This window comes from Stylophora pistillata, chromosome 2, assembly GCF_964205215.1.
Source record: "Stylophora pistillata chromosome 2, jaStyPist1.2, whole genome shotgun sequence".
NCBI lineage: Eukaryota > Metazoa > Cnidaria > Anthozoa > Scleractinia > Pocilloporidae > Stylophora > Stylophora pistillata.
In genome coordinates this window covers 40,882,378-40,904,870 of record NC_142520.1, presented here as the reverse complement: position 1 = coordinate 40,904,870, position 22,493 = coordinate 40,882,378, and the positions used below count along the sequence as shown (strand labels likewise).

General features: G+C 38.5%; 1 protein-coding gene and 2 long non-coding RNA genes across 3 annotated transcripts in view; 1 reads left to right on the top strand and 2 right to left on the bottom strand.

Moving 5' to 3' along the window:
• Positions 1–94: 94 nt before the first annotated feature.
• LOC111347553 (uncharacterized) overlaps positions 95–22,493 on the bottom strand; it is a 26,352-nt gene continuing 3,953 nt past the window's right edge. Inside the window, 14 exon segments of the mRNA XM_088749498.1 lie at positions 95–1,219; positions 1,910–2,143; positions 2,473–2,748; positions 2,826–3,140; positions 5,035–5,314; positions 5,317–5,375; positions 8,089–8,244; positions 9,374–9,688; positions 9,899–10,132; positions 10,799–10,916; positions 15,982–16,289; positions 18,792–18,862; positions 19,567–19,599; positions 20,134–20,256. Coding sequence (XP_088605624.1) covers positions 909–1,219; positions 1,910–2,143; positions 2,473–2,748; positions 2,826–3,140; positions 5,035–5,314; positions 5,317–5,375; positions 8,089–8,244; positions 9,374–9,688; positions 9,899–10,132; positions 10,799–10,916; positions 15,982–16,289; positions 18,792–18,862; positions 19,567–19,599; positions 20,134–20,256 — 2,833 coding nt within the window. The 3' untranslated portion in view covers positions 95–908.
• LOC148739516 (uncharacterized) lies at positions 11,356–13,255 on the top strand. Its single transcript, XR_015996158.1, has 2 exons — positions 11,356–11,961; positions 12,490–13,255. It is a non-coding gene; the product is annotated as an uncharacterized LOC148739516 (long non-coding RNA).
• On the bottom strand, positions 12,696–14,236 carry LOC148739515 (uncharacterized). Its single transcript, XR_015996167.1, has 2 exons — positions 14,116–14,236; positions 12,696–13,684 (listed from the first exon to the last, which is right to left on the bottom strand). It is a non-coding gene; the product is annotated as an uncharacterized LOC148739515 (long non-coding RNA).

Genomic DNA, 22,493 nt, shown 5'->3' with positions numbered 1-22,493 from the left:
TCGAGTTCAGCGTTTTGCATGGACGAAGAAAAGAAAAGGAAGAACAGCAACAACAACAACAACAAACAAACAATAACAATAACTGATCGAAAGCCTCAGCAAGTACTTTTATTCTAAGGACTGACTGCACTGTCACAGCAACAACGGAGACTTTAGAAGATAATTTCTAATTTGTTCATTGTTCTTCAACGTTCACCTCCTAGCTAAGATACTGAGGAAAATGGTGTTTATGAAACTGAATGCGACAAAAGAGTTATACCAGTGTTATACTTTATTCCCTTCAGCACGCCTTTGATATTTGGTTACATCGCTACCTTAGCTGTATTTAAAACAAACTCAGTTGATCATCATTTACGACTATTTTAAGGAACTCGGCTCAAACTACGATATTTTTCCTAGTTATACTTATCTAATTTTTAAAATAGAAGTGTACTCACCCTTCTAAGATTACGTAATCGAATCAAGTGTCTCTAATTCTGAGATTGGAATCTAGTTAAGTTTTGCGCACACTATTTACTGTATGGAATAGAATCTACCACGTCTTGAAAAAGTGTTGAACTCTCTATCTCACCCAAGTATATAGTCTTTGGAAGTTTCTGAGAATATTTTCGTTTCTCACTTCTAAATTAGGCAGCAAAAATTAAAAAAATTGACAAACCTTATGAATTTTTACCTACCATGCACAAGTCAAGATTTACAGACTACAGTCACGTTAAGTCCCTTCCACCTTTTTTATATTGAAATATTTAGGAAAACAGCAAACGAGACAGCCCTCTCGCTAAAAAAAGAAAACATGGGCGCTTGATACTAATTTAATAGTCAGCCGATCAAGCCAAAGGGTGAATTCAATTCAAGTATGGCATTATTTTTACAGGCATTCACGATGAAGTCCTGATGACAGTGATGATTCAACGGAGATAGAAAACCTCCACCTCATCAGGTGTGAAGTGGTAAGTCCCAGCCAGGATTGTCCTTCTGTCCTTTACCCCACTTGGGACTGAATAATAAGAGCCAAACAATGTGTAGGATCTTGTGTTACTGTTTGCATTATCTCGGATACAAATGTCGTGACCAAGCCCAAAAGTTAGACCATAACCTGCCTGCCTGTAGATAGCATATGTAGGATTAGTCACTAGGCTCTTGAATGGCGCTAGTCCTTCTTTATTTCGGAGAGAAAATATGAACGCCTCGCAAGTACTTGTCCAGCCTCCACTGGACTCTAAAGAATAAGATGTGAAATAAGCATATTACTATACGATTTTAAACTAAACCTCAACTTCCTTTAGTCGTGGTAAAAAAGAACTTTTCTTTTCATATGAATTCCTTAGGAAGCACGATATGTTTCGGCGCACCGCAACCCTGATGGCGAGGGCCTACTTGAAGATGAACCTTTAAAGATGGGCAAAGAATATGTTTTCTTTTCTTTGATTTGACCCAGACCTGACAAAAAAAACGTGCTCGCGGACACTATTTGGGGAAAAAGTAACCGAAAAACTATTACTTCGAACTCCTTGCGAAGCCGGCAAATCTTTTTCCTGAGAACAAGAAGGATTCATTGGCTGGTGGCTCACGATGTAAACGCAGTGTTGCCATTAATTTTCGCGAGGGCGTAGAATGCTTCTTAGTTTTCAGAAAATGAAAATTCGCAATATGATATCGACGAGAAACCTCTCTTTAAAAAATTAATAACGTTTGCAGAATGGACGGAATCAGAACCAAATAGCCCAAAGCACAATAATGCTAAAACGATAATGAGGCAGAAGGCGTTTCGTATCCTATCATGAATTTATAACTTTGTTAATTTTTTGGTTCAGAATGTGTGAGCTAAAGCAAGACTGTCACAACAAACACGCCTTTATGTCCGTCAAGCTAAAGTAAAAGCAAATATAATAAAAGGCTATTTTTTTACCCCAGGGAATGTCTGTGTATCCTCCAAACACGTACTGTCCTACTTTTTTGATGGAGACTGTGTCACGTTTCCTATCACACCTGCTGTGGAATGTACTTGCTAACCACCCGTGAGTGGAGGCGCGGTAACAAAGCAAGAAATTGGGATGGCTTCCAACTGCAGGTTTCAGATACTGATTTAGGTGACGTTGATAGAACAAATTTTCCGCTAATATAGTCGAGGCCTGCCAAAGCCCTGAAAAATAAAATAGAACAAAACTTGTCTTGTAAAAAGCTTCTAAGCAATTTCCCAACCCTATCCATAGTCGCCTGCATGTAAACGAAAACAGAGGTGATAACATCAGCGAAAAACGACTCGTGGTTTACTGGGATCCTTTATTGTAAGGATACCAAGTTTGAACTGTTCCTTGCGCGCGGCAATGAGAGGATATAAAAAGTGAGTTTGAAGTCATGTCAACAACTTTTGTTTTTCTCTCGAGTTTTTGTGGTACTCACCCAAATCATGATCGTAGGCACTTCAAAGAAATTCAGTTTAAGACTGTCATCAAAATCAAGTTTTCTGACCTGGTGGAATATAATGTAAGGTAATCAGAACGGTGACAGATCCAAGCTTGTTCCTGGCTTTACACTGATATGTACCAACGTCTAGAGGACCAAAGTTGGCGATGTTAAGGGTACCATTCTTAGTAATGGAGGTCCGGCCTTGTGGTAACGGGACAAATCCTCTTGACTAAGCTATAGTTGGTGGCGGAAAACCAATAGCACGGCAAGGAACAGATGCAGCTGAGTTTGCCAGGACTTTTATCAACCTATCGGAAGTATGGATGAACCTTGGGGGAACTAGAATTCGGAAAAAAAAACTAAATGACCGAGATGATAAACTAACAAACCATGAGGGATGTGGAATGAGGTGTCACCTTGAACAGTAAATTTCACCGCCTTCTGAGCTTTTCCGAGGACACTTGCGGCCATGCAAATGTAGCTTCATGAATCATTATACTTGGCATTTTTAATCTGCAGCCTAGCATCCTGACTGTTTATATTGACTTGTCCTGCGCTATTCATTTTCCACCAAGTTACTGTTGGTTTTGGATTACCGTAGGCTGAGCTGAACGTGGCGGTCTGGTTCTCAGTGATTATAAGCGAGGCAGGAGATACATTTATGTTTGGAGCAGCTATGGACTGGCCTGGTTCACCTTTAGGTCCAGGAAGTCCAGGAACTCCTTTGTCGCCTTAAAAAAATATAGACAGGCATGTAACAAACGCCTTAACTGAAGTGTAGAGGAATGTCCAACAAGCGTCGGATTAAAATCATTTGGCTCTGGAGACAGAAGGAAGCCTTAATAATAATAATAATAATAATAATAATAATAATAATAATAATGATAATAATAATAATAATGATAATAATAACGAATTTTTATTCAGGATTGAAAACCCATCAGTGTGTAACACTGTTGTCCTTGGGGTCCTGTCAAAATAATAAATAAATAAATAAAATAAAACTTAACAAGATATAATCATTGATCTTAAGGTCTAGAAAAGCATACAATAATATAAAATGTTCTGAAAAAGGATACCTATAACCACGTTTAGATCGAATTTTTAACTAAAATAATCTCGCAATTTGTTCTTAAATTTCAGTCTCGATTCTAACGACCTTAGTTCAGCAGGCAGGTTGTTGAAAGTCTTTGCTCCTTGGTAATAGAAGCTCTTTTTACCAAATTCTAAACGTACTTTGGGTAATTTCACTGATATACCGTTATTCCTAGTGGCCTTAGAATGAACCAGTCTTTCAAAGTAGTTCTTAAAGGGTGTGCAAACATTATTCAGGAGACAGTCGAAAACAAACAAACAGCTTTTACGCTTGATCAAATTGTTCACGGATGGGGGATTAAAAGAACTATTGCCAATAACTTTAAAGCCTCGTCGTTCGATGTTCTTTATCATTTCCTTTCGGTAATCCGGAAAGCTAAGACCAAGTGTTCCGCAATAGGTAAAAATAGGTGCGATCATAGTGTTATAGATCGATTCTGCACACTTTTGGTCGATCAAAGGACGAATTGATCGCAAGAGATTAATTCTGGTTGCAGCTTTTTTATAGATTCGGTCAAAATGCGATGCAAGGTTTAATTATTAAGCACAGGGATCAACGAACGCTTTTCATTCCACTAATTTATTCGTGTTTTTCTCGTTGCCAAGTTCCCACCAATAACGTAGCTCCATTTTCTGCCTTTAAAAGCACACACAACCCACAATTCCTCTATTCGCTCCGACGAAGGGCTAACGCTCGAAACGTCAGCTTTTGTAATCGTTGCGGTGGCCAATTTACCATTTCAACTTTGTTGATAAATCCAAATTATACTGTATGGAGTGCCTAACTGTCACCTACATAAGTTCCAGCGGTATAAAATGCAGCCGCGCGCCTTATATTTGAAGAAAGCAAATACTGCCATGTAACGCCGCTTCTGAAATCATTGCACTGTCTGCCCGTCAAATATAGAATCATCTTTAAAGTGCTTTTGATTAATTTTAAAGTTAATCGTGACGGTGGCCAATTTAACATTTCAATTTTGTTGATATATCCAATTTATTTCGTTACCCCCCACCAACGCAGCCCCAAACAGTTTCTTTAGAAACTATCAGCCTTTATTCAATTGAATTAATGGTTCTCTGTCGATTTTTTATAGATCGTACACTTACCTCGCGCGGCATTTTTCATTAACTGAAAGGATTCACCAAATTAGCTTATAATGATGGCACAGATCATAAGTCATATTTATTAAGTTCTCTTTACTTACAGTCTTATCAGATAACTGACATCTAACAGGTGTTGGATTAAAATCATCTGGCGTAATAAAAATTGGCTCTAGAGATAGGACGAAGCCTCCTCAACCTTGCAGACTGTTTTCTTTTTAAACTGAATGATAAAATTGTACTCTGATATCAACCTTGAGATTAAACTTTGAATTCTCTTATCATGATTTGGGTTTGGTATATTCAAGAGATCTACGTTCAAGAGATCTATATGATCTTTTGGATGTGGTTACAAACCTAAAGTGATTTTCCGCTTCTTTTGTTCCTAAAGATGAGGAATGTAAAGAAAAAGTGGGAATAGATTCACACCTTTTTCTCCTTTCACCCCAGGATTCCCAACATCTCCTTTCATTCCTTGTTTTCCAGATTTGCCAGGTGGTCCCATAAATCCTTTCGTTCCCGTCTTTCCCTTAGTTCCCCTTGGACCGCGTCTACCCCGATTTCCCGGAGTTCCTTTTAGACCCCGAGGTCCTGCCACGCAAACTTTACCAGGGGAGAGGCAGGGGGTCCTTATGGACTCAGTAACAATAGAAGTCACGTACTTCCTGAATGCAGCGTCGGATTCTCCTCGATTGACGATTGGCAGTTAAGCTGGTCGCTCCGGTTAGCAGTAAAGCTGCCACGAAAAATTTTGACATCGTGCTTCGTACCTAAAGAAAACTGAAAGGGCCAATGAATTTTTGAAAATGTGTGATGGAATTATTCCCTCATTTTAAACATCGATCACATGTGATTTAAGATGTACAAAGCGCTTCCTGCCTCAGTATCATGACAGAAAAAAGGAAGTTATGTTGTGTCGCCGCGTAACGAGGGGGGAGGGGGTGGCATTGGGGTTTGCGGTTTTGCGATTTTGGCTATTTGTTTGGACAGTTTTCGATTTTTGTGCCAAAAATGTTGGTTTTTCGGTTTTGTTATTTATTGCGTTTTGCGAATTCTCCGTTTTCAACATTTGGTTCTCGGTTTTTGACAAGTAGTCGGATTTGTTATCCTATGTGCTTTTTCGGTTTCTCTTATTGGAGTCCCGCTTTAGATCTGAGCAGCAGTAATACTCCTCTGCTGATTTCGAATAGCTGCGAAACCTATGTTGTTCCACTTGTAACCACAGTATCAGATCGATTAGGAATTTGACAACTGAGATGTGCAAATTTATCGGTTTAGAAAGTTTTGCATGCGGTTTTCGGTTTTGATCGAAACCGCTCTTCTGCGGTTTTGCGGTTTCTGATAGACCCTAAGCCCCCCTCCTTAACTGGTTCAGAGCAGGCGGTGTGCGCACACTGATTACGTTGTATCATGGTTGTAAATAAAAAATGGAGTCATTTCCATATTGACGTGTTGGGGTGATCATCTTTGATGGCAGCGAGATACAGCGTGGATATACGTGGATTGTAATGGGGATTCACTGTCTGTTTCCATTCCTTCCAAAGTTAAAACGTTTGACGGGCCTGGGCGACTCCTGTCATTCCTCCGTGACGAATTCGTTCTTAGGAGACAACTGACGTTATTTACAAAGATTCGAAACTGTAATCTGCCTATGAATCTCGACCCAAATGGCAACAGTTGCACTCACGACTGATGGACTGGTGGGATGAATAACTTCAAAGTCAGCACTTATATTCCTAGACGCGAGTTGTTCAACTGTGAATTGACCCTTGACATGCAAACGCATATTAGAGAGACAGAGACCTTGTACAAGACGAACTTTTTCAACCGAGCGTAAATACAATGTTTGTAAAAGGAGAAGCCTCACGCCTCCCGCTAAGAGCGAATTTGTCGAGCTCCACGTTTAGAGAAAACGTACAGAGTTTCAAAATACCCTTCGAGGATAGAGGAAACCTATATGAGGGTTTTGAGAAACGTATCTCTGGAGTTATTATTTCAGGAGAGAAGTATACTCTGAAACAGAGAAAATAGCGCGCGCACAGAAGAAAATATTGCCTTTTGTAACACAATCTCATTCGGCTTTGCCAAACCTCAAGACCATACTGAGGTGGAGAATTATGACACCTCAAAACTGACCCTTATTATCACATCGCAAAGGAAAGTCATCGAAAGATATCTCAATAAAAGCTAAACTTTGTGGGTAGAAGATTTAAAAGCGCTAGCGAATGGTAAGAGACGCACAGGACTTTCCGGCTTTCCGGCGTGTCACCTCACACAAGGTGGAGGTTTCCATGGATCAAGTGACTCTTATCATTGCTCTAATTAAACAGTCCTTCATTCAATGATCAAGATAGAGGATTTACCACATAACACTCGCTTTTACATTTTCCTTCACTCTGGAAAGTAGATTGACAACACGATTGATAAATGCCCTTGCAGTAGTAACGCTATGTAACGCAACACACTAAACACAACAGAGGGCCTTGTCGTTCCACAGAAGGGTCTTATAAACACTAGCCTTAAAATGCATAAAACATCTGTACTGATGGGGCGCGTTTGAGTGCGTTTGGTCAGAGCTGTTAAAGAAGGATCAAAGTGGCCATACAAATCTTTGAAAGGCTTCAAAGAACGACGTAGAACGAATTTGACATGCTCGAAAACCGGTTTCAACTTATATGCTAACTGTGCTTGCGTTTGTCCTTGAGAACGATATAATACGTGACAAATACGCGCGAAAAATACTTCTACACATTCAGAATATATCAAATTATATTTACCAATAGTGAAAGGAAAAAGAAACGGCCTAACTTTTACGGAATACTCAGTAAAACTCAACCCATTTCTACTGCTTTTACCACCATATTGCTGCCACAATGCAATGCAATCGAAGTGTGCACACCACCTGGGTTCAGAGATGTTTTGTTTAAATCCCTTTCGACGGAGGTCGGTCGGAGTGAAGCCACTGGTTTAAAGATAATTTCAATACGTAGTTGTGACTTGTTTCACTGAAACGAGTCAAGTTTCTGATCCAAGGTCAAATCTATGTTACCCACACTTCCCTTCGGATAATATATCACATTGGTAAAAAAAAAAATATATAGTCTACGGCTTTTCTTCGGCTGATTAGCATCAAAATATCATACATCACAAAAACTTGTTTGTAACCTGCCTAAGAATCACATTGTTGAAAAAAAGTATTCTACGTCTGTTCTTTGGCTGATTTGCATCAAAATATCATACATCACAAAAGCTTATTTGGACAGATTCTCCAAGTCCATCAAAACGAATTTGCCTGGTAAAATGTGCTTGGTTTATATGTTCACATGCTGTTTGTTGACGCTTAAAACGGTCACTGCAGAATGCCCCCGGCTAGCTTTCATATGGTTATAGCATAACCATGCTAACCAACCTGCCTAACTGACGCTTACTGTCGAGTTAAGGAGACGCACAGTTGTTTACAAAATTATCTTCGTAATGACCTACCTTTGGAAATGTCTGAGTCTGTTGGAAGGACTTGGCGAGCAACCCTTAAAGAATCTAGAGAATCTCCCATTTCTTGAATTTTCCGCGTAAATTTTGAATCCAGCATTTTCATGTTTGTCTCCGTTCTTACAAAGAGAGCAGCTGTCATCATAATAGCTGCAACAGACAACAACGCTGAAGCCTTTTGAATATGATCACTACGTTTTTCACTGAATAGAATTTTCGTTTGGTGTGCGTCGACATCCATCGTATTTTCTCTGCGTGCCTTGTTCTAGACAATCGTCTGGGTTACCAAGTTAGGAGAGCGTGAGTTATTGTTGAACGAGATGCGATATATATATCTAGCGGTAATCAATTCTGACGTCTGTCTGTGGTTTTTTAAAGGCATTCAGCAAGGCTCGATGCTCCTCTCGTTTTTCGTGTTTCTTTCCTATTGATAACGAAACCTTAGAAGTTAAAGGCGACCTTTTCACGTGATGCTGTTTGTTATCACTTCTTTGTCACAGCGGAGTACGTAAGGGTTCATGTGTACGGAAGTTTCCAGAGCTGAAAATACTGAGTATATTTTTCCGCGATTATTTTTTCATAACTAGACTTGGTTTTCAAGCTATTCACTGCTCAGTCTTGCACTTAGTGCTCAACGAAAAATTGCGCATATCAACCTATAAGAGTCTCGTGAACACCAGTCAGACTACTCATTGCAATTTCAAATTGTGGCGATATTTACAGCGGATACAGATTCTAATAATGGCCCGATGATGTATCACACTCCAAGGGAAACACCTGTCGGGAATTCGAATAAAATATCGAAACGGAGATCAAATTATGGACTTGAGGAAAAACAAAATAAAGAAAACAATGCACCGAGACTCCAATCAGTCAACAAGACGCAACTGCTGTGGAACGGTGAAGAGGAGAGGTTAAAGAGTCGGCAGGGGAGCGGAATATTACTGAAAAAAGGAACGAAACAACTATGTAATTGAGTTTGCAAGGCAATTAAATTGAGGATTTTTAATAGATCGTACACTTAGCTCAAGCGGCATTTTTCATTAACAGAAAGGATTCACAAGTTTAGCTCGATGATGGCACAGATTATTAGCCATATCTATTAAGTTCTCTATACTTACAGTTTAGTACATAACTGACATACAAAGGAGTAATGAAAATAGAACGTAAATATACTTGATAACAATCAAGTACTGTTTGCATTCTACTTGTCAAAATACAAAGAGTCTGTTGAGCGAGTAAATGGTTTAGTTTTTTCTTCAGTCTTCCAAGACCACTCATCCCAGATAAAACACTTCCCACTCATCAGGTGTGAAGAGATGACTACCAGCCAACAAGGTTTCCTTGTTTTGCACACCACTTGGAACGGAATAACCATTATTATAACCAAAATTGGCTTCGGAATTACTATTAATAGCGGCATTGTCCGCGATATAAATATCAGGACCAGGACCAAACATTGGACCGCAACTCGAACACCTGTACATTGCCTTATTTGGCATTTTTACCACGCTTTTAAATGGAGCCAGTCCTTCTGTATTGTGGAGAGAAAATAAGAAAGCATTTGGAGTGCTGGTCCACCCACCACTGGACTCTGGGGAAAGAAAATCATTCACGATTGCGTCAAATTGTATATCTATGAGGTTTTTTTCCTCTAAAAATGCCAGTAAGAGCTACTTTCAGGTGTTTGGGATTTTCATTTAAAAAAAACAACAACAACATCAAAGAAAAATATGAGAAAAAAAAACAAAACAACAACAAAAAAAAAACCAATAAAGACAAAATTGACATGCAATCCATTTACCCCATGGAATGTCGGTGTATCCTCCAAACACGTACTGTCCTGCTTCCACGATGGTGACTGTGTTACGTTTACCATCACAATTATTGTGGAAGGTGTGGACGTGCCAGTCATGAAAGGAGGCGCGGTAACACAGCAGCCACTGAGGATGACTTCCGACTGCGGGCGTTAGAAACTGATTCAGGTGGCTTTGATAAAACACGTTGTCTCTTAGTATGCTTGATCTCCACTTAACACCTGTGAGAGAGGGAGACAGTTCCGATTGCAATAGACTAGGTACCATTAGATTATCAGAATGTATAATCATCTATTTGCAACAAGTTAGTTCTACTTGCACCCCCCTCCCCACCCCTGCCCCTACCTCCTTCGTATTTGTCCACAGTTTAGTAAACATACAAAATTATTCATGAGCCGGAATGCTGAAACACAACTATGATAGTAAGGGATTACCATCAGGCACTCTCACTAACAATATCCTACTGAGACGGCTGTAAGTAATGAACCCGTCTTACTTAAGCTTGTGACAATATCTTGGCCGTAAAAGCCATTGTTGAAAAGCCCACTTTTTTAAAATTTGTATTTTTGTAAAGTATTTTCGCGGGAGAGCAGCGATGTTAAAGGTAAGTAGCCTCTTTGACACCCCCCCTCCCCCCCTTTGAAAAATTCTGGCTACGTCCCTGGCAATATTGAAAGTACGGTAGAATAAAAGCTTTCTATAAACTCAGCATTACATTACTGCTAATAATGTTTTTAAATTGTTTCTAACCCAAGGGTCAAGATTTCATCTAAGGAATTGGCAAGTTGAAAAAAATCAGTGTTACGTTAAAGAAGTAATATAAGTAACGCTGATAGAATGGTTACAAAGGACAGGAAAGTTTTAACCTAACACATAAAATCCTTTACCAGCTGTTTCGCAGTCTTTCCCCTCAAATCCATTTTTGCAAACGCACACATAGCTATTTTTCTTGTACTGTGCTACGCAAGTCCCATTGTTTTGACAGGGTCCTTTGCTACAAGGGGTCTAAAATGGAACCAGAGGTAATACAGTTAGTCAACAATACACATGAACTTTGCCTTAGAAACGAAAGAAAACCCCGCTCACTAATTATAAACTAGTGCCGATTCTACATAGATGTATTTTGTCGATTATGCGTGCTAGTAAAGCAAGTTTTTATTGCAAACTCTGGCTTGTCCGATCAGGTGTTTCTATGAGGCTAGAACTTAATCAAGGCTATGCCCATCTCTGCTTTTTGGCGGGGAAAGTACGATACACCTGATTATGCAAGTGCAACTTAGTCACGAACTAATGTAATACAGAAATCAAGCATTAATAGGCCTTTTGCAACAAACTGTCACGTGACCGATTTTCCCTTGGCAACGCCAAACTGGAGGGCAAGCCATTTAGTCTTTCCTTGACAACCAACAAAGGGCGAGTTGGCGGAGGGGATACAAAGGTAAGGTTAAAGGTCTTTTAAGGCGATTGTTTGTTATTATGTCACAAGAAAACAACAGGAAAATATCTCTTTGAAATTTTTACATACAACTGAACTAGTCTCGGACTGAAATCAGTCACTAGAGGCCGAGTTTCAGACTCGTGAAGTTTTAGCATGGTCAGTCTCGTTTGAAGTGATAGCGATGGCGGCATCGTTATCGAAAAATCACCGTGATTCATTCGACTTTATTGCTATCTTACAGGTATATTTAAATTTTTAGAATGAAAATATTGAGTGATAGTTTGGTTTGAATTTCAGGGAGAATAGCCTTGCATCATATGGCGACTGCTGGTAGCCAAGCTCTTTCGACCGAATCACGACCGAGTTTCTGTTGGAGGGAGGCTTCTCGCTCACAACAAAAATGCTAGCATATTTGATTGCAGTCTCGTTGTTCAGGGTGAACCCGAATAATTTTTCTTATATTCACAGGTGTGGAGTCCAGAGATTCAAGCAAGTTTCCTGATATTTCTTTCGCAGAAGTTTAAAGTTTTGCTCAGAAGGCGTCGCGATGCGAACATACCAGGAAAGCCTACAAGTTTTTCGCTGAACCCGGCTACCTTCATGATAAGAAACGTAAGTAAAATCTGGGATATCCTAACTTCTGTGTGCAAATATAAGCTTAAATAAAGTCGTCGGGTGTTTCCTAATATTAAGGTGGAGGAAATCCTCTGGAGGAAATGACTACAAAATAAAAAAGATATATATTTAAGCGGTGATCAGCACCTAAACTGAACTGTATTTAAGCTTATATAAAGCTATAAGGTTAAGATCAAAATACCAAGAAAATTTCATAACATTGAAAATGAAAATTTGTCCAGACTTAACAACAAGAATATTGTTTTGTTTAGGTAAAGTATATAATTAAGTTGGAAATATTTGCTGTTCCAAGTTAAACAATAGCCTGTTTTTTAAATTTGTGGTTGAGATAATACAGTACATGCAACCAAGAAAGATGAATGCTAGTTAATTAAGCTTTCAGTAGATGAGAGTTTACAAAATAGATTTTCATGTGTAGTTAACATTATTGCAGTGCTTTCTGGACAAAAGCATTACTAAGCTAATTTTTTTTCGTTTTTTGCCGTTCAATATTCTGCTAACCAGGTCAAAGTAACACCAAAGTGATAATAAACCCTTGGTCACCATGGCTTAGTTTCTCACGAGATAGGAAAGTGTATGACAGCTCAGCTGGGGGGAATGGTTACCTCCTATTTGGACTTTTCGAAACCAAAGTTGTCAAGGAAAACTCAACTGATTTTGATGGAGTACCTCATATTTACAAAAACCCTGTTGCCAAGCAGCTGTCACTGAAGAGAAACCATGAATACTATTATCAATGGAATGACTTTTTCAGTTATATCAATGAGACAACTTTCTTCTGTGAAAGAATTTATTATGATGCAGAATTTTTTCAGATTGCCAAAGATAATGTGGATGCTTTCTTTTTTTATTTTTACTTGAATAGGAACCTCGAAATGTGCAAACTCCTAATAATTTATGTTTCAAGTACATACTAGTTAGTATTATTATTACAACTACAGCAACAACTTATTTGTACTCAGAATTAACTTAAAATAAATTAAATGAACAACAATAAGTTGGTTAGGCATGTACAAGCTCAAGTGCATTGTCCTCAAGACTTGATTCTGCAGTAATCTATTACTGTCTCAAGGTTTTGTAATGCTTAGAACTCTGATGAAGATGTTTTCTTTTATTTCGTTTTCTCAATACAAAGAAGCTGCATTAACACATACTACTGAAGACAGATATTTACACTCTTAGAAGATTTTATTACCACTAATGTTTTTAAGGGGGATGAAAAAAATTGAAGTCTTTGCATGGATTGAATAAAATTCACCAATTACAGATATAGATGTTTAATAATGAACTGTTGTGTCTTCAAGAAACATGTTTGCAGTTGTACAATGAAATAAAAAATCATCTTGGCAAATTTCTTGAAACTATACTCCTTTAAAAGTATTGGTCAATATCTAACCAAAGGTTATTCAGTGAACCAAAATTTTTTTCTTGTTGCATGACCTTTAATAGCCTAAGGGATAGGCTGGATTTATCACAGTATTGAGAAATATTGTTTATACACTATCTAATACCTTTGACAGAACTATGGTTGTAGGCTTTCCACAATGTTTACCATAAAGTAAAGTGGGCTAACTGTGTATCTCTCATGTATTTTATCTATCCTTCTGCTGATGACATTATCAGTGGTCCCTGGAAGTTCACTAATAAGCAAACTACTGTGTAACCATCTCTAAGCTCTTTCTTGGAGTGTGGCGGAAATCTGCGAAACAATAACTTATTTTCACGGTCGTAGCACTTATCTGCATTGCAACCAGGAACACAGCAATGAAATTTACTCATCGTGACCGCCGTTGCAAGTTGCTTTAGGTAAACTTGTCAGTTCTTAACCTGCTCGCATAAATTAAATTCAAACAATCCAGTGAAAACCCTAAAACCAAACTTCCACATGAAAAAAGCGATCAAGTCGAATTATTACAATGTAACCAAGGAGATTTTTCGGTTAGGTCGCTGCCATTGATATCGCTTCAAGCGAGTACGTGCTAGAACTTCACGAGTCTGAAACCCGGCTTTCACTGATTGATTTCAGTCCAGACTATTTCAGTTGTATGCAAAAATTCTAAAGAGATATTATCTTGTTGTTTTCTTGTGACATCACGACAAACAAACACCTTAAAAGTCCTTTAACTTTACCTTTGTATCCACTTCGCCCACTCGCGCTTTGTTGGTTGTCAAGGAAAGACTGAATGGCTTGCCCTCCAGTATGGCGTTGCCAAGGGAAAATCGGTCACGTGACGGTTTGTTGCAAAAGGCCCATTATGTGAGGAAAATGTTACCAAGGAAAGATGGCAATCACCTTCAAAAGAGACTTTCCTCCTCCATATAGCTTTAGAGGAGCTGGATATCTCAGTAGTTTATCTTCTTCTTACGGTGGAACAGAGAATTAACTCTGAAGCGTAAATTAAAGTGCTAAGTGTAACCCATGTAAAGCTCACTAAGCGTTAGCCCTAGTAAAGGGTATTAGGGAACCACACGAGGTAAAGAGAAAACTCTTATGTCCTCGGTGGGAGTCAGTCGAACCCACTACCTTCGGATTAGATCTACTGTTGCTCTGCCGACTAAGCTACCAGGTCGGACAAAGAAAGTCGGGGTCGATTAAGATGGTGAATCGCGGCGAAGAGAAAGTAAAGGCCCGTTTAAACGGTTTCAACATTTGCTTCAACATGCATTCAGCACTTTGTTCAAACAAATGTTCGGTGCGTTTAAACAGGTCGTCCAACATTGTTGAAAACGTAAAAAATGTTGAAAGCTTGTTGAAAGCGTGTTGAATCAAGTTTAAATCAGTTTAAACTTTCATTCAAAATTGATTCAACTTTTCCTTTGTAAGACCTTTGTGAGGCCTTTGAAAGGCTTCGGAAAAACTTTGTTTTCGCGTCCAACATTTGCCCAACATCCGTTCAACTTTTGTTGAACGAATGTTGGTCAAATGTTGAATGAAACCGTTTAAACGGGCCTTAAGGATACATATAAATGTTGTACCGCGTAGCACTATGAACACAAACAGAGAAAGTCGGAGTCGATTTGTGTTCATCCCTCGTAGCTTAGTTGGCAGAGCAACGGGGCTTTTCGAGGGTTCACTTCGCACTTTAATTTACGCTTCAGAGTTAATTCGCTGTTCCACCATTTGTGTTCATAGTGCTACGCGGCACAACATTTATATGTATCTTCTTCTTAGTTGAGTAACTCCCCCTTTCCTCGTTCGAAAAAAATATAGATATATTCGCTTCCCCTCTCTATTTAAAGTAAGTAGTTCTTAATATTACAAAATATCAAGGAAGGTTTTGTTTAAAGCAGTATAATTATATCATATAGAGACAAGTAGCTATAAAGTAAAAATTATTGTTTCGCGTGAAGAACAGAATAGACATTTTTCTTTAACATTTTGTTCAAATTTTCATAAAAATATAATTTGAATTCTTTCGCCATTAAATTTATTTGACTTTACTCAGCTGCAGCTATCACACATAAGGCTACATAGCTGCGTGAAGAAAGATAATTAAGTAAAAATAGGAGACTTTTTTCTACTTTTAACATTCAATTCTGTGGCAACCGTCTTCTATGCTTCTGTTTTCTGAAAAGTTTTCTTTTGTTGGATGTTTTGCACTCGTGAATTTGCGTAATCAAATTGAATTCCGTAATCATGTCGCATATTCATTGAACACGCAAAAGACGTGACTTTGTAAGCTCTGAACCGAAGCCGAGAGGTAGTTTTCAGTTGTCGAAAATCAGACCACCGCAAGGAAAAACAATTATCTCTTCATGCGTTATTTGCGCGCTATGGAGATATGAAGCATTTGAGAGGTTTGGAGAGCACCCAAGATGCTAGAAATACTTCAGGGGACATTAGCTCCAATTAAATCGGAGAGGACTGTTGCGAAACCCTGAACGTGTGTGTTGCAATCCTGTCTGATAGCCACCTGTCTAATTAAATGTTTCTCCTGGGGAACTTTCTCCAACAGCACGTAAAACGTTATTAATGTTGAACAGCAGACCACTCACCTGGATCCTGTAATGATGGAATCTCTGGCTGATGAAAACTTTGCCCGAGTTGTTGTACTTGTCTGATGGTAGCAGCTCACATACACGGGTTCCTCTTTTGGAGACACTTGCCTCCAGGTTGTATGAAAAACACAAAGGGTCGGTAAGGCAGGCAAACCCACACTCGCCGTCTTTTTGAACCTCAACTGAATTGATCTTGCTGATGTTTAAGTAGGAAAACGTTTCTTCTACCATCTTCATCAGCCACACGTTGTCTGAGGATTCTCGACTGAGACCTTTGTTAGAAAAGGTCCGGACGTTTTTATCACCTATCAAAGGGAAATGATTTCGTCACTTGTAAAGCTATCCTGAACGCTGTATAAATTGAACAAAGAAATTGAAATAAACAGAAAGTATGCTTTGTAGTACCTTGCGAGGTATGAAGACAGCAAAAAAGGAAGAGCAGTAAAGGCAAACAATAAAGGAGTCTAAGGCGAACCAGCTCCATATCTTTTTTACTGATATATTGCGTTGTTACTTCACTCAATATGAATAATGTAACTAGGTCCATCTTCATAAGTTATCATTCTTAATAGTTACAGGGAGTTTTTGCTATTGGACCAGATCATGATCAATGACCATTGCGTAATTTTTAAACTGATAATGTTCAAAGGAAGTCCTTAGATCACCTGTCTCGGTGAGATCTTGATTATTGCTCAACAATTTAACAAAGCCAACTGCACCTCTATAAAACAATCCCTTGACGTTGTTTTATAAGAGAATGGCTTAATTGCTAAACGGATCGAAGTAGAAATTAAAGCCTTTGAAAGTACGGGGTATATAAGTAACTTTCAACAAGAGATGAATTAGATGTTACATTTTGGCAACCTAAATACCTCCATCTCACCAATTTTAAACCCAAGTAAGCGAATTTGAATATCAAAGAGATGGTAATGTGTGGCTCGCCGTTTGTTTTAAAATTACTCAGTTGGTGACAGGGAACTTAATTGCACGAGATACTGTTAAATACTGATGCTTTATTTTCCATCATCTATCTTGATATCGTTTTAGCTTATTGTTCCATTTGCTTGCTAACTTGATGCGAGAGACTATAAATTCTCTTGCTTCATATCAATGCTATACTTCCACGATGTTAGTTTCTGCCCTGATATCATTAATCACCGTGAAGTTACATGTAACATATTCTACTTTAATTAGCACTTCGCCACTGCTAAAGAATAGGGTTTATGTTCCATTTCAGTGTCTTGATATCGAATCTTATTTTCTACAGCCACTTTTCTAACTGTATATCAATTGGAAAGGACAAAGGCATCACACCAATTGAATGTTCCTACCTCAACATCATTTTATGTAAATTTTACGCAGTATTTTCTTTTCTTTTCTTTTTTCTTCTTTTTCTAGGTTTTGTTTTGTTTGGTCATGTTTTGCTTTGTTTTGTGACTGTTTTCTTTTGGTTTGCGTCAACTTTTTTCAATTTTGAAAGGGTGAAATCAATAAGTATGTTCCAAAAAAATGTATTTGACATCCTTAAAAAAAGCTCTATTTCTTCTCTGCATTTCACAGCCACGAAAAGGATGGAATGTAATGCTGCGAAATGTTTACCGTGTAAAAGTTATTTCACAGAGTTTTTTCGTCTAAAACTGGGTCTTTTATTCATGTGGACAACACAGCCCAACTGCCACTCGTGATCAGAACCAAAGACCTCGCTAAATCAGCACTGAGGTCTCGGTTTTCTCACAATTTTTTTTTCTTTCCCCTTCTATGTAAATCAGTGCCAACAAGCAAGACCAGTTAGGGTGTTATACACTGACACCTACGAGAAAATTCGTCGAGAACGAAAGATAATTATTGAAGAAAAATGTAACAGAAGTTTATTTCTAAATGTTTTCATTCGACTGACGCGTTACACCGCATTTGCAATACGTATTTCATGATAAATAACGTGGGACTTTTATTATTGGTAATGGAAAGTTGTCAGAGCGCCGTGAAAAAAACCATAACATTTTTAGTTTCTTCTTCATCTTGTACAATTATTTAAAGGATGGAGTTTCTAATTTTCTCTTTGCGAAAATAACGAAAATGGATTAGGGTAAAGGCAGAAATTGCAATATCAAGGATGCAAATTGATTTCAAAGTAGAAAATGAGACACATCACGGTGGTAAATTGATCTTCAGGCTGATAAAGTACGATACGTGAGTCATTGTCAAATATATCAATAAATAGACAGAAAAATTCTTTACGAGGCAAAGTATATTTCGTAGTAAGTTTCAGAACTGAGTACTACGCTAGGAAATAATTATGAAACAGACTGCTCGCCACAGATAAATCACAATGCCAATGCGAAAATTGAAGCCGATTGATCGTCTGGAGATATACCAAAATTTTTCTACTGTATCAAGCAATAGTCTGTATAAATTATTGGCATCAAGCGCTTCAAGATAAGTATACAACCCAAAACTGCTTTGACGACGGGACCTCCGCGAAACATTTAGCTCTGCCCTATCTCACAATAGAGACATGATCTACGTTCTACAGAATTTAAAAGGTAATTTCAGACGCTATCGAAATTTGCTGTGCGTTCAGTAGGACACAATTAATCAATCACCCAACGAGGAGAACCGAGAATTCTGCAATGCTAATCGATGTTATCCTGGCTTCGAATACAAGCTTGGTAAAGAATGCAAACACTGTCTTCTGTACGATAAGTGAGCATGATCTTGTTTGTGTAATGCTTCGCCTACAGAAGGTCCGTCGCAAGCCTGTCTATATCAAGATACGAAGACACTTAGATCCATTTTCGCAAACGCACACATAGCTATTTTTCTTGTACTGCGGTACGCAAGTCGCATTGTTATGACAGGGTCCTCTGCTGCAAGGGGTCTAAAATGGAAGCAGAAGTAAAAAAGTTAGTCAACAATACACATGAACTTTGCCTAAGAAACAAAAGAAAACACCGATCACTAACTATAAACTAGTGCCAGTTGTGTATAGTTGTACATGTACTATATTTTTTCGATTATGCGTATTAGTAAACCAGGCTTTTATTGCAAACTCAGGCTTGTCTGATCAGGTATTTCTACGAGGCTAGTATTTAATCAAGGCCATGCCCATAACCAGTCTTTGACAAGGAAAGTACGATACACCTGATTATGACAGTGCAACTTAGTCACGAACTAATGTAATACAGAAATCAAGCATTAACTATGTGAGGCAAATGTTCCCAAGCTAAGATGGCAATCACCCTCAAAAAGAGGCTTGGCTCCTCGTTATAGCTTTGGAGGAGCTGGATATCTCAGTAGTCTACCTTCTTCTTAGTTAGGTAACTACCCCTTTCTTCGTTCGGAAAAAAATAGAAAATATTTTCGCTTCCCTTCTCTATTTAAAATAAATAGTTCTTAATGATACAAAAGATCGAGGAAGGTTTTGTTTAAAGAGGTATGATTATATCATTTAGAGATAAGTAGTCATAGAGTATAATTATGGTTTCGCGTGAAGAACAGAATATAAATTTTTCTTTGACATTTTGTCCAAATTTGCATAAAATGTAATTTGAATTCCGTCGCAATTAAATTGATTTGACTTACTCAGCTGCAGCTATCACACATGAGGCTACGTAGCTGAATGAAGAAAGATAATGAAGTATAAATAGGAGACTTTTTTTCCACTTTAAACATTCAATTCTGTGCCAACTGTCTTTTGTGCTCCTGTGTTTTGGAAGGTTTTCTTTCGTTGCATGTTTTTCGCTTGTGAACTTGCGTATTTAAATTGAATCCCGGAGGCATGTCTCATTTTCACTGTGCACGCAAAAGACGTGACTTTATAAGCTCTGAAGCGAGGCCGAGAGAGGGTTTTTGCGCTGTCGGATCTTAAACAACCGCAAGGAAAATATGATGAATTATCTGTTCATGCGTCATTTCTGCGTCCATGGAGATTTGGTCAAACCATTAGAGGGGTTTGGAAAGCACCCAAGATGCTAGAAATACCCGAAGGGACATAAACTCCAATTAAATCGGACAGGACTGTTGCGAAACCTTGAACGCGTATATTGCAATCCTGTCTGATAACCACCTGTCTAATTACATGTTTCCCCCTGGGGCATTTTGTCCAACAGCACGTACAACTTTGTTAACGTTTAACACCAGATCACTCACCTGAATCCTGTAATGATGAAATCTTTGGCTGATAAGAACTTTGTCCGAGTTGTTGTACTTGTCTGATGGCAGCAACGTTTTAACTCACATACGCAGGGTCCTGTTTCGGACACCGTCTTGCCTCTAAGTTGTACGAAAAACAAAAAGGTTCTGTAAGGCAAGCAAACCCACATTCGCCGTTCGTTTGAACCTCAAATGAATTGATCTCGCTGATAGGAAAATGTTTCTTCTACCATCTTCATCAGCCGCACATTGTCTGACGACTCTCGACTGAGACCTTTGTTAGAAAAGGTCCGGACGTTTTCATCGCCAATCATAGGGAATTGATTTCGTCAGTGATAAAGTCATGCTGAACGCTCTTCAATTTGAACAAATAAATTGAAATAACAAGAAACTATGCTTTTTCGTACCTTGTGAACGTCTGACTTTTCTGATTTCAAGCGCAAGATTCTACAGTATGACTCTTTCTCATACTTAAATTTTAGAATGTTACAATTTTACATTTTACATTTTACATTTTAGTAGTATTTAGAATTATACTTGTAACTCGAAGATACTAGCTTATTCTTTAGCTACTCCAAATTCGAGATTAAATGAAGTATATGTATGTATGTATGTATGTATGTATGTATGTATGTATGTATGTATGTATGTTGTGAGGTATGAAGACAACAAAAAAGGCACACCGGCAGAGGCAAACAATATCAGGGCCTAGGGTGATCCTGATCCATATCCCGCTTTTTCTGAGATATTGAATTGTTATCAGACTCGATGTGACAGTGATAACCAGGTACCTCGACAAAAGTTTTAATGGCCAGTGAAGGGGCTTTTTAAAAGGATTGTTTTGACAGGAAGTTCTTGCTAATTGATAACGTACGTACTTTGTTAATTAATAGTGATCAAAGGCAGTTTTAGAGCAAAGGGTGATAGTTTCTAAAGAAACTGTTTGGGGCTGCGTCGCTGGGGGTAACGAAATGATTTGAATATATCAACAAAGTTGAAATGGTAAATTGGCCACCGTTACGATTACAAAAGGTGACGTTTCGAGCGTTAGCCCTTCGTTGGAGCGAATCAGTAGTTTTAGAGCACCTATTTGATTATTATACTGATTACAGTTTAGCAAAAGAAAGTACAACGCACAAACTAATTGTTCGATGTTTTTGTACACGGTGGGCACACAGGGCCCAAAATGATGCACGCGCACGCAGTAATATAATATGTGGGCAGCGGCAAGTCCGCAAAAGTATATCCAAGATGGCGGCCGAATCGGCCGAGTCAATAGCCTTGGAAAAGCAGATTGAAGTATGCCTGGAAGCGTTCGAAGCACTCGAACTGGGATCTAATCTGGAATTTTTCAAAGGAAACGTCCGAAAATATTTAAAAGCGTCTTATAATGCCTTCAAGCCACCTTCAGATCCCTTAAAGGTAATGCTGAACGTTGGCATAAACTGCGGGTCAATATAATTTAAAGGACGATTCCAGGTTGTGGCTCACTAGAATTTACACCAGACTTGCTATGAAGGTTAGCATAAGGAACCCTTGTCATTCAGAAATTTTACGGAACATTCCTCTGGAGGTGTTCCTGTCGCTAACGAGGGCGGTTGATCACACACGGAATGGTGAAATAGCAGGCAACGTAATAAGAGAGGAAAACCGGAAATGTCACGTCATTGCATTCACTTCAGAAAGTGCTGTAACTTCACTGTTTTCGATGTTGAGTGGATTGAGTGAGGCAGAAGTTCAATCGCACTTCAGAAGGAAATTAACCGGGAGAATAAATGGAAGGGCAGCAGTTATTATCAATGAGGAGAAGGAATTTTCCTTAGTGTATAAAGTTAATTTAAATCAATGCTTCGTAGAATTTTATTATGGAGTCTGGAACAGTGCTGGTTTTCCTTTACACCACTGACACTAGCTGATGCCAGTATGCTGCTTTATGATAATTTTCCATTCTTCTGAGAGTGGGTAGGATGGGGAGGGTTGTGTGCAGCCCTTACCTGTTAACAGACTAGAATTGACTCACAGATTCTCTTTGGTGCCCATGTTAGGAAAAACTGTTTTTCAAATTTTTATACCAAAATAAGTAATCTGGAACTCAACCAAACAACAAATTCTGATTGTTGTGGGCACATACCGTAAGTTAGTATCCTCCCTAATTTACTACATTTGGGTTTACACACTTTTAAACTAGAACTTGTTGTGATGACATATGTTAGACATTGTTGAAGTCACTTACATGTAAGAATTTTTGTGTTTGCTGGTTTACACTAGAGTCGAAACTGATTGTGATGTAACTGATTTTGATGTTACTAGCTCGTGCTCCATTCATTAAGAAAGAAGTCTGCTTGGAAGAATCTTTA